The 12,424-nt window shown below is 35.3% G+C and overlaps 1 protein-coding gene across 1 annotated transcript; it reads left to right on the top strand.

Annotated features, from left to right (window-relative positions):
• The first annotated feature begins 10,463 nt into the window (after window positions 1-10,463).
• Window positions 10,464-12,424, top strand: LOC111878126 (trihelix transcription factor ENAP1). Its single transcript, XM_023874637.3, has 2 exons — window positions 10,464-10,767; window positions 11,131-12,424. The coding sequence occupies exon 2, from the start codon at window positions 11,169-11,171 to the stop codon at window positions 12,279-12,281; it is 1,113 nt and encodes a 370-aa protein (XP_023730405.2). The 5' UTR covers window positions 10,464-10,767; window positions 11,131-11,168; the 3' UTR covers window positions 12,282-12,424.

Below are 12,424 nucleotides of genomic sequence, written 5' to 3'. Positions count from 1 at the left end.
AAATCCACACTCAAAATTACTTCATGGATTTTATCACGAGTAATTTTGAGACGATAATATCTTATATTCTTGAAACGCAGATATATGAGTTGTCGTTTACGAGTTGGTTGTGCATTGATAATACGTAAATGCATCAGTAACTTGATGTTATAAAATGTATTATTGTGTGTGATTTGATGATCGAATAGTACAAGCATAAAAGTCAAATTTTATCTGTTCCTTTTTCCCTAACGGGAAAACAGATATTTGTGGGCCCCTCAATGATTTGATGTCGACATCTGAAGTGCTTGGTCAAGCCTGGACTGAATTGATGTTTTCAACTAGTAGTCTGATTTCAATCGTCATAAATCAGAAACCGGGAAATAAATCTTGGACAGAGAGATTGATTATAATCCATGTCTCATGTCCATACGATATCTTGTAGAACGGATGAATATTTGATCACTTATCTTAGGACTCATAACTGACTAGGTTAGAGTTCGATAGCGGCTTTGAGAGCTATAATTTGCTAATCAATTTTTGAAGTTATACTGGCAACTATTGTTATTAGACTGATCTAAGTGGGAGACTGTTGGATTAGGTGTCTAAGCCCATAACTATAATTGGTATATAATTGAATTGATAGTAGCACATATCTTTTGGGTTATCTTCATACTAGCAACTAAACAGGATGACCTATTGAGGAAGAGGAAGAATTTATTATTTGATGAATATATTGAAATTAATGATTTATTAATGTATTATGGAAATAATATATTAATTAGAAATCATATTATTTAATTAATAGTTAATCAAAAATTAATTGGAATTAATTTTGGGAATAATTGAATTAATTAAAAGTGTAGGGGTTGTTTGGCTATTTATTGATAGTTGAGGAAAGAAGCTCTAGAACCCTCCTAAAGAGGCTTGGATGAAATCTTCTAGGAAAGCCCTAGAATTTTCGTCCAAGGACTTATGGATGGAAGGTTTAGGGTCTGTTTGGTCCTTAAGCAAAGCAATTAGGGTTTCCTACTTTTAACCCTAGCTTTGGCTCTAAGTCACCTCACTATATAAAGACCCATACCCTTGTTAATTTTCGGCCACTAGAAACCCTAGAGAGTTATAGCCGAAAATTGAAGCTTCCTATCACCCTCTTGCTAAGTGTGTTTGTGATTCATTAGAGGTGTTACACTTGTCACACTTGCTGTCAAGCTTCAAGATCTTCAAGATTATTGGATTGTTATTACTACATAATAAACAAAGGTATGTATCATAACTCTTTATTATGTGAATTTCGATTATTTATCATAGATCTAGGGTTTACATGATGTTGTTCATATTGTATGTTCAATTAGAGAAGACACAGATCTTATTCGGGTTGCATGCATACATAGGATTGTTTGTTATGCTCAAAACCCATCAAATATGAACTTGGATCTAAGTTTTGGATGTTAGGGCTTAATGGATTAAGTTATGGAAGTATTTTTGGGTTGGTAGACCAGTACGCCATGCGTACTCCAGTGTACGCTGCGTGTACTGGGCTGACATCCCGACTCCGGATCAACACCAGTGTACGATGGGCGTACAAGCCAAGTACGCTGCACGTACGCGGTCTGTGGGCTTAGATGATTTTTGGGCTCGATTGGTGTTAGGATTTGGACTTGTTTAATTTAGGCCTCGGGCCCACCTTATTGTAGCATGTCATTTTTGGGCCTTAGTCCATGTTGGGGGTTCTTGGGCCATATTGGGACTTAGAGGCCTTATAGTTGGGCTAGGATGCCTTTTTGGACTTTGTATAGATTTGAACCTTAGAAGGAGGGAGTCCCAATGGGGCAAGGGTAAAGAAGCCCTTTTTGCCTTAAGTCAAGAATTAGGGTTTTGAACTTTCGGATTAGAATGTGGCTTAATTTCTAATTAGCATTGTATGCTTGTATGATAGGGAGAGGAGTTCACGAGTCATCCACTAAGTACGATTTGATACCTAGAGTCTGAGTTGAGTCTTCCTTCTCCGTATCTGCGGGTCAAAGGCACCAATGTCGGCCCACTAGCTTATGATGTAGTGTGATGATTATCTTTGTGACAATTGTCAGTTATGCCTGTATTTGCTTGATGATTCTATGATTCTTGTTATGATATTATATGGTAGTAGTAGGGGTGAAGTAGACCCGATATCGGTTGAAATAGATCGAAGGGGATTGTAAGCACCCATATATGCTTGATAGTATCCGATTGAAATAGACTGAAAGGGTAGGCAAGCACCCATATATGCTTGATAGTATCCGATTGAAATATATCGAAGGGGTAGACAAGCACCCATATATTCTTGGCAATATGTTGATTAGTATGTGGTATTTTGGGGGAACTCACTAAGCTTTGTGCTTATAGTTTTTAGTTTATGTTTTAGGTACTTCCAGTTCGAAGGGGAAGAGCCCGACCTGATCGCATCGTATCACCCTATGATTTCCGCACTTGGTGATTTGGGAATTTGCACTCTGATAACATGTCACTATGATACTCTTTTGACTATTTTGATATTAGTGTCGTGTGATTTGAATAAAATTAAAAACAAAATTTTATCCATATTATTAGGATGTTACAGATTTCAAGCAGTTCCTTTAAAGCACTATATGCCAAATGAAAATTCTCAAGTTGATGGAGTCAGACTTTCAATCACAATGCTAAATTTGCTAAATACCAACTCTAAACTCTTGAAGGCTTATCTATCATATTCAAAGCATCTTCTTTCAGACACACATCATAAGGAATATATAACTGCTTAAAGCAAGCCATCAAAATCACCTACTGGTGAAGCACCAAAACCCATTGTTCCCAAAAGAAAAGCTACTCCTATGAATATTTCAGATACCCGTAAGAATCATAAATTTGGTCTTGTATTGCAAACGACCTCTCCATGGAATAAGAAGAACACACTTAATGAAATGGCCCTGCCATAGTAGCCCATGCTACCAGAACAAAAGGGATACCCTTTAATCCTAGGATCATATATCAATGATCCTTTGGAAATTCGACCAAGTTGGCAATGAAAATTGGTTTTGGGTTTTGACCGCTTGAGTGATCTAGTTGGATCTGCTTATAATGAAGTTGAGCTCCACGGAGTGTCGAGTACAAGTCCCACCTTTCGAGAGCTGGAAAGCCAATTAGTTGAAGAGAGGTATGATACAATAGTGTCAAGTGATCCTCAATTCGGTACGATTGAAGGTGAGCTGAGTGATTTTGGTGAATTTCTACAAGTTTTTGGTCCAATTTTAATTTATAGTGAACAGAAGCTAGCATACCGAAAGAAGAAACATGAAGCTCGTGAACAGTGCATGGCTAAGATAACAGCAAATACAAGTAATGTCACTAAAGGTGCCAAATTGATTGCAGGTGCAATGACCTCTGGGAATTTAACTAACGTAGAACAACAAAAAGAGAAGGACAATGAGGAAAATAAAGTGAGGTGCTATGTTAAAAGCTCTACAAAACAAACTATAATATCTATTGGTCATCATCAACGTATACTTGTAATTATTACACTTTATATAAAAAATTATGTAAATTAACTTTAATTTATCTATATTGGTCATCCTAAATGAACCTCTTTAGGTACATGTATGTTTAGGTCCCACACCATATGTATAGGAGGGAGATTCATTTAAAATCATATTATATTAAAGCGAAATAACTCATCATGGTTTTATAGCTCTTACATATAATCTATATCTAGTTTATAACTAAATATTTTTTATTTTACTTGTTAGCAATAAGATAGAGTTTTTAACAAAGTCATAGTAGATTGAAAAATTAGAATATATTTACAAAATGATGATATAAATATAGTTATCTAAAAATAAATAAAATAATAAATGGTTATCCTTTCTTTCCTTCAATTAATTCTCCTCGAACATGATGATCAATGGACGATGTGTCTTCTTTCTCGAGTCGTACTCCTCAACCATCCATCATCAACTTCCCTTACAACCAAGCCAATCAAACTTGATGTCATCACTCCCAACTACTCTGGACGTTTGTGGGTATGCAATACCCGATCCATTGGTTCCACTAATTCTCCTGCATTATTGAGGAATACAGATCTAGAAAAATCGAAGGAAGTAGAGGTGTCGGAGTGTCACCACCCCTCTATTCACCCTAGACAAACCATATGTAACTAGGACAAATACAACAGTAATGGAACAAAGGGATAAAGAGGATGCAAGCATGAACAAAACTGACTTTGGATTTCTACAGGAGGTGAAGCATTCTCGGAAGCGAACTTAAAGTTAAAATACAACTTCACTCATGAACCTTTCATATTGCACCATCAGTGAACTTCTCTTCCTTACGTAGATCTGATGAACCCATCTAATTCCCTACGCACATACAATGAACATTTCAAGACAGACTCATTCATTTTCATTGTGCACACTCAGCAAACATCCTACTGCACTACAAGCACTGACGTTGAACCCTTCTCAATTTTTGGGTTTTCTATTAAAATATCCAACAAACAAGACGTAAAATGTTAACTTTGTTATATAGTTGATCTTTGTATGTGGATTCAAATGCATAATGGTCACCCACCCACGAGTAATGTTAGTAATTTTACATCACTAGTATTATTTAAGTGTAATCGTATTAATTTGTTGATCAATGTCACCTTGATAAATATTGAACAAGTTAGGATGGTGTGTAGTGCAAATTTGTTTAAGTTTGTCTTGGTTGAAAGTACATTTCTATTTAGGGTAGAAGCCCCTAAACGAATGGGGGTCTGGGGGCAGCGCCCCTAGGAGTGGGGTCCAAGGGGCAGAGCCCCTAGATGGGTTCGAGCGGAATTTTTTTTATATATGCTATGTTACTATATTAAAAATGCATCATAAATCCGAATTTTTGGTAAATGAACCCGTTTTTGTGATCCATATTCTAGACTCGGATTTAAGTTGGTTTATGACCGTTTTCGACAGTTTTAGGACATAAAACTGTCATGTGGCAGTTTTAAGACAATAAGTTTTTCTTGTTATATGATCACTTCGAAATCAGTTTTGGTACTCTTCTTTTTCATAATACCTTTGAAACTCTCTCTTCTGTTTCTCTCTTTTCTGAGTCTTATCCGATTAAATATTGGGAGTACCACCCAAATACTTTAATCTGAAAGTAGATGGCAGAAGAAGATGAAGTTTCTCCTTACCACTCTGAAAGTGGTTTATGTTCTGAGTACACCCATGCCGGTCTTACCAGAATCTGTTGAATATGAATCGTTGGAGGAAACAAAAAGGAGATCAAAGTGGGAAAATGATGATTACATATGTCGTGGTCATATATCAATGGTATGTCTGACTCTCTGTTTGATATCTATCAAACTTTTGAATTTGTAAAAGGACTGTGGGATTCTCTTGAATCCAAGTACATGGCTAAAGATGCTTCTAGCAAGAAGTTTCTTATCGGTATCTTTATGGGTTACAAGATGGTTGGCTCCAGGCCTATTATGGAACAATTACATGAAATGTTAAGGATTCTAGGATAGTTTTCTCAACACAATCTGAAAATGGGTGAAGCCATTTATGTGGCTGTGATCATTGACAAACTGCCCCCCTTCCTGGAAAGATTTTAAACACAATCTGAAACATAACAAAGAGGATTTGACTTTGACTCAACTTGGAATCCATTTACTGATTGAAGAGTCCGTAAGGACTCAAGAACTTGATAACAATCCCAATGGCAAGAACCAAGTTGGTTCCTCTTTTGTGAACATGGTGGATAGAGAAGGATCAAAGAATCAAAAGAAGTCTAATGGAAAAATGAAGTTTAAAGGAAAGGATGACAAGTCTTCCAACAATAAGGCTAAAGTGGTTTGTTGGAATTATAACAAACCGGGTCACTTTAAGAAAGATTGTTGTCTTGGTAAAGTGGACAAGGATGGTGATGGCACAAGTGGATCTAAGGATCCAAAAACGCAACAAGGTCAGATTTCTGTTTTCATGCAGAATTCTAAATATATTCAAAATTATATTTCTAAGATTTCTGAAGCATTTTATGTGCAGGATGATAATGTTGCATGGTGGGTTGATTCGGGAGCAACAAGTCATGTTTGCAAAGATCTACATTGGTTTAAGTACTTTCAACCAATTGAAGATGGATCTTTTGTGAAGATGGGAAATGTTGCAACTGAACCAATCAAGGGTTTAGGATCTGTTTTACTTTACTTTACTTCTGGAAAGTGTTTGTGTCTGAACAATGTTTTATATGTACCGAGGATCCGAAAGAATCTTGTGTCTGAAATTTTTTTAAATAATTGTGGTTACAAACAAGTATTAGAACATGACAAGTATATCTTATCAATACATGGTTCTTTTATGGGTTTCAGATATGTATGTAACAGAATGATTAGAGTTAATATTACTTATCCTAATTATGATAATTTTGTTTTCATGGCTTCTTCTAGTACTAGCAATAACTTTAATAAATTTGATTTATGGCATGCTAGACTAGGACACATTCATTACAAGAGATTAAAAGACATGTCAAAAATGAGTTTAATGACTGCTTTTGATATAAACAATAAAAAATGTAAAACATGCATGTTAACTAAAATCACAAGACAACTTTTGAAAGATGTTGTTAGGGAAAGAAAAGTGTTGGAACTTATACATAGTGATTTATGTGATTTCCATCCAACACCTTCCCTTGGAAACAAAAAGTATGTTGTTACTTTTATTGATGATGCATCTAGATATTTTTATGTCTATTTGCTAAATTCCAAAGATGAAGCTCTTGATAAATTTAAGATTTATAAACAAGAGGTTGAACTTCATAAAAATGAATTAATAAAAGTTTTACATACTAATAGAGGTGGTGAGTATTATGTTCTGGTTTATTTTGAATCAACTAGAATAATACATCAAACAACGACTCCTTATACACCATAACAAAATGGTGTAGCTGAAAGGAAAAATAAGACTTTAAAAGAAATGGTTAATTCCATGTTGTCCTATTCAGGTTTAAGTGAAGGTTTATGGGTTAGGCTATGTTAACTGCATGTTATATTTTGAATAGAACTCCAAACAAACAAAGTAAGAATACTTCTTATGAACTTTGGTGTAAAAAGGTACCAAATTTAAGTTATCTTAAAGTTTGGGGTTGTCGAGCAGTTATGAGTCTCACTGAACCCAAAAGGAAAACATTGGGTGAACGAGGTATAGATTGTATCTTTATTGGATATGCTGAGCATTCCAAAGCTTATAGATTCTATGTTTTAGAATCTAATGACTCTGTGTCTGTGAATACTATTATAGAGTCAAGAGATGCTATCTTTGATGAAGAAGATTTGCATCTATACCTAGACCAAGGGACATGATTCAGTAATCTTTCAGCAAGAACACAACTCAAGCTGAAGATGATTATGGTGGTACAAGTTATGTATCTGAACTTAGAAATAGTACCAAAGCTAGAAAAGATAAATCTTTTGGATCTGATTTTCAACTATATTTAGTTGAAGGAACAAGGGATGAGAATGTATCTCAACGTCAATATTGTTTTAATATTGAGGAGTATCCACAGACTTCAAGTGAGGCTATGGCTTCTAAGGAAGTTCATTTCTAGAAAGAGGCAATTAAGGATGAGATTGATTATATCATGCATAACAATACTTGGGTATTGTCTGATTTACCTCCTGGTTGCAAGGCATTAGGATGTAAATGGATCCTCAAAAGAAAAATGAAGGTGGATGGCACAATTAATAAGTATAAAGCCAGATTGGTTATCCAAGGCTTTAGACAAAAGGAAGGCATTGATTTCTTTGATACTTATGCTCCTGTTGCCAGAACTTCTACTATTAGGTTATTACTAGCTCTTATAGCTACACATAATCTTGTGATTCACCAAATGGATGTGAAAATTGCATTCTTGAATGGTGACTTGGATGAAGAAATATACATGAAATAATATGAAGGGTTTGTGATGCCTGGAAATGAACAAAAAGTGTGCAAGTTGAAGAAATTATTATATGGTTTGAAACAAGCACCAAAACAATGGCATCAAAAGTTTGATGATGTTGTCTTGTCTAATGGTTTTGCATTAAACCAAGCTGACAAGTGTGTATATAGCAAATTTGATACTTCTGGTAAAGGAGTCATGATTTGTCTATATGTAGATGATATGTTGATTTTTGGTACTGATTTAGAATAAGTTGATAAAACCAAGAAATTATTATCATCTAGTTTTGAAATGAAAGACCTGGGGGATGCTGAGGTAATTCTTGGTATAAGAATTAAACAAGGAAACAATGGGATTTCAATTTCTCAATCTCATTACATTGAGAAGATATTGAAAAAGTTTAACTTTGAGAATTGTTCTCCTATTAGCACTCCTATAGATCCTAGTCTTAAGCTTCTACCTAATAAAGGATCTCCAGTATCTCAACTTGAATACTCAAGGGCTATTGGTTGTCTAATGTATGTCATGATTAGTACTAGTCCTGATATAACATATGTTGTGGGAAGGCTTAGTAGATATACTATTAATCCTAGTACACATCATTGGCAAGCTATGAGTAGAGTATTCAAGTATTTGAAAGGGACCAAGGATTATGATTTGACTTATAGTGGATATCCTTCTGTTTTGGAAGGTTATTCAGATGACGACTAGATTACCAACTTAGAAGATCACTCTTCTACAAGTGTTTGGGTATTTCTTTTTGGAGGAGGATCCATTTCTTGGGCATCCAAGAAACACACTTGTATTACTAAATCAACTATGGAGTTTGAGTTTGTAGCATTGTCTGCTGCTGGTAAGGAAGCTGGGTGGCTAAGGAGTTTAATTTATGAAATTCCATTAAACCAATATCTACCATTTCTATAAGATGTGATAGTGTTGCTACCTTGGCTAAGGCTTATAGTCAAGTATACAATGGGAAGTCTAGACACTTAGGTGTTAGACATAGCATGATTCGTGAGCTCATCATGACTGGTGTGATGTATGTGGAGTTTGTGAGAACTCAGTTGAATTTGGCCGATCATCTAAATAAAGGGTTAGCAAGAGATCTTGTGCACAAGGTGGTCATAGGAATGGGTTTAAAGTCCACCTAAAACCTTTCATATTGAGATACCCAATTCCCATCTAATGTGAGGTTAGATGTTGAATTCAATGTGGAAAGCTTGATATTGGAATACATTATTTACTCATCCCAATGTATGTGTTCAGTACTGCAAGTAAAGGAGGTTGATTTTATTTCTTAATAGTTCTTTTGAAAAATTACATTTGTAGGTGCAAGAAAAGGACTACCTATATAAGCATGAAGTTTAGCTACTTCAAGAAGTTGGGACTTGGCTTTGATATGCTTATTGAAGGATGGGACACAAACTAGTAAAATATAGTGTCAAGTTAGAATTTATGAGAACGTAAACGGTTGTGTATATTATCTTCATGTATTCACCTTGAATAGAAAGGGTTCAATCCTTAGTGACACCCTAATATTCAAATATTTGAAATGAGTAATATACTAATTTGAAATTCAATCGTCACGATATTTCATTTATGCATCAGTTTGTTGTTATGATTTTATTTTAAGTTAATCAATATTACACTTAAATGGAGGTGGTTTGTTGTGATTTTACATCACTAATATTATTGAAATGTAATAGGATTAATTTGCTGATTAATGTCACTTTGATAAATATTGAACAAGTTAGGATGGCGTGGAGTACAAATTTGTTTAAATTTATCTTGGTTAAAAGTACACTGCTATTTAGGGGCAAAGCCCCTTAACGAACAGGGGGTCCTGGGGTAGCGCCCCTGAGAGCGGGGTCCAAGGGGCGGCAGAGCCCCTGGATGGGGTCGAGCGGAAACTTTTTATATATATGTTATGTTACTATATTAAAAATGTATCAGAAATCCATATTTTCAATAAATGCGTCCGGTTTTGTGATCCGTATTTTAGACCCGGATTTAAGTTGGTTTATGACCATTTTGGATAGTTTTAGGACATAAAATTGTCATGTGGCGGTTTTAAGACAAGAAGTTTTTCTTGTTATATGATCATTTCGAAATCATTTTTGGTACTCTTCTTTTTCATAACATCTTTAATATTTTCTCTTGTGTTTCTCTCTTTTCTGACTCTTATCCGATTAAAAATTGGGAGTACCATCCAAATACTTTAATCTGAAAGTGGTATACACGATTTTCAGAATTTCCAAGTGTTTTTACCCTTCTTTTCTAAAAGTAAACTATTTAATTTCCGGCCACAAATGTGAACTTTTCGACGAACAAAAGTGTTAAAATGGTTACTTGGTTGAAAAAATGGGGTTTTTTTTCGAATTTTTATAAGAGAACGTGGATCTGCACTCCACATAAAAACGTTTTTAAGCATGTTTTTGTAAATAGTTATAAAACCACGATATATTTGTAAGTGCTTTTCTAAAAGACGTCATCTTGGTACAAAACTCCATTAAGATTAGGCATTAATCTATTTCATAGGAATAAGGTGCAATGGAAGAATATATGAAGTCCATTCGGACCGTCCACAGTGGATGAGACCCACATCTAATGCGGGTAGGGCCCATATACCCGGAACATTACAGCCTCGCGGCCTACAATATAAATCCCTTCCCGATGCACACTGTCCACTTTCTTAATTTCTTGCATATCCCCAAACCACAATCAAATTTCTATTCTCTGATTTCACATACAGGTTGAATCTAGGGTTTCTATCCGGGTATTTATGTTTCTTGATCCGTGTCTGGTCGAAGAAAAATCCCAAATTTGCTCTTTCCCTGTATAGAATTTCATTAAATCGAGGTAATTTTTCATTTGTAGCTTGTTTTTTCTATCAATGAACTGAAATTGAAGGATGTTTAGATTTGACTTACTTGTTTGGAACCTTTAGTGGTCTTTTTGGTGTATGGTTCTTTAACAGGCCTAGATTATTTCCTTTCGAGAATCGATTTTTTTCTACTGAAAACTGGATTCTTGCTAATTCTGAGAGAAGATATCCCTGTCTAGAAATTGAATTCGCCTTTTTTTTTCGTAGAGGCGATGAATTTGATTATTTTGAGCTGATATTGATGTTGGTCAGGAGAAATGCATATTATCTAGGGTTTTATTCGAATCATGTGCTGCAGTATAATTATTGCTGAAATATACGATCTTTCATTTCTGCAGTTTAATTCTCGCTGAATACTTGGAGCTGTTATCGCTTGATGGCTGACACTCAGGAAGATTCTAAGTACAGGCCCAATTATGGCTTGAATCAAGGTTTCACACAGTCTCAGATTGTTGGAAAGTATGCTGACGAGGATGACGATGAAGCAGAAGAAGATGATGAAGAACAAGAACACGAACAAGAAGAAACAGATGTTGGTGATAACGAAATGAACGGTACTTCTACTCAGCAGAATGGAAATGATAATGATCATCATCATCAATATGATGATGATGATGAAGATGATGATAACGATGATGATGATGATGATGATGGTGATGATAATACCAGAAGAATGACCAGTGTTAACCTCCAAAGACATCCAAAGAAGCGGAAATTGAAGAGCTTGTTATCAAGTTTTGAATTTTCACCTCGAGTGGCACCTCCATCATCAGTGGCCCCACCAAAACCATCATTTGGTGGAAGAAACACACTTACAGATTGGAGTGAACACGAGACATTTGTGTTACTAGATGCATGGGGGGAAAGGTTTCTTCAATGTGGAAGAAAGAGTTTAAGGTCTGAAGAATGGCAAGAAGTTGCAGACAGAGTTTCTCAAGAGTCAAAGATAGAAAGAACAGACTCTCAATGTAGAAACCGTTTGGATACATTGAAGAAGAAGTACAAAAAGGAGAAAGCTAGTTTAACAGGAAGCAGAGGTGTAAATACTAAATGGGTATATTTTAAAAAGATGGATATGTTATTATCAGGGGAGAATGCTTACATGAACCCTAATGATAATCTAAATCCTGCAAATGGGGTTGATGATATGAGGGATAGTGGTGGGAATTCAGATTCTCAAGAGGGTGATGATGATTCCGATTTGCTTCCGCCCAAGAAATTGAAATTTAAAGGCGGCGGTGGTGGTGGAGGTGGAGGATCATTCAGATTGCTTGCGGAATCGATTAACAAATTTAGTGAGATATATGAGAAGATTGAAAATGGAAAGATACAGCAGATGATAGAGTTGGAGAAGATGAGGATGGATTTTCATAAGGATTTGGAAATGCAGAAAAGGAAGATTCTTGATAGAGCACAAGCTGAGATTACAAAAGTAAGACAAGGAGATTATGAAGAAAATGATGGATCTGCTGAAAATGTTAGCGGGTAATGTATCTTTTTAATTATTAACTAGATTTTAATTTTATTATTGTTAATGTTAGTATATTGACTTGTTGTGTAATATTGAGGATGCAAACTCTGATGAGATTGTTCTCTATGCAATAAATGGATGTATTATTAGTTGCCATACAA

Source organism: Lactuca sativa, chromosome 4 (genome assembly GCF_002870075.4).
Source record: "Lactuca sativa cultivar Salinas chromosome 4, Lsat_Salinas_v11, whole genome shotgun sequence".
NCBI lineage: Eukaryota > Viridiplantae > Streptophyta > Magnoliopsida > Asterales > Asteraceae > Lactuca > Lactuca sativa.
This window is presented reverse-complemented; position numbering and strand designations above follow the sequence as displayed.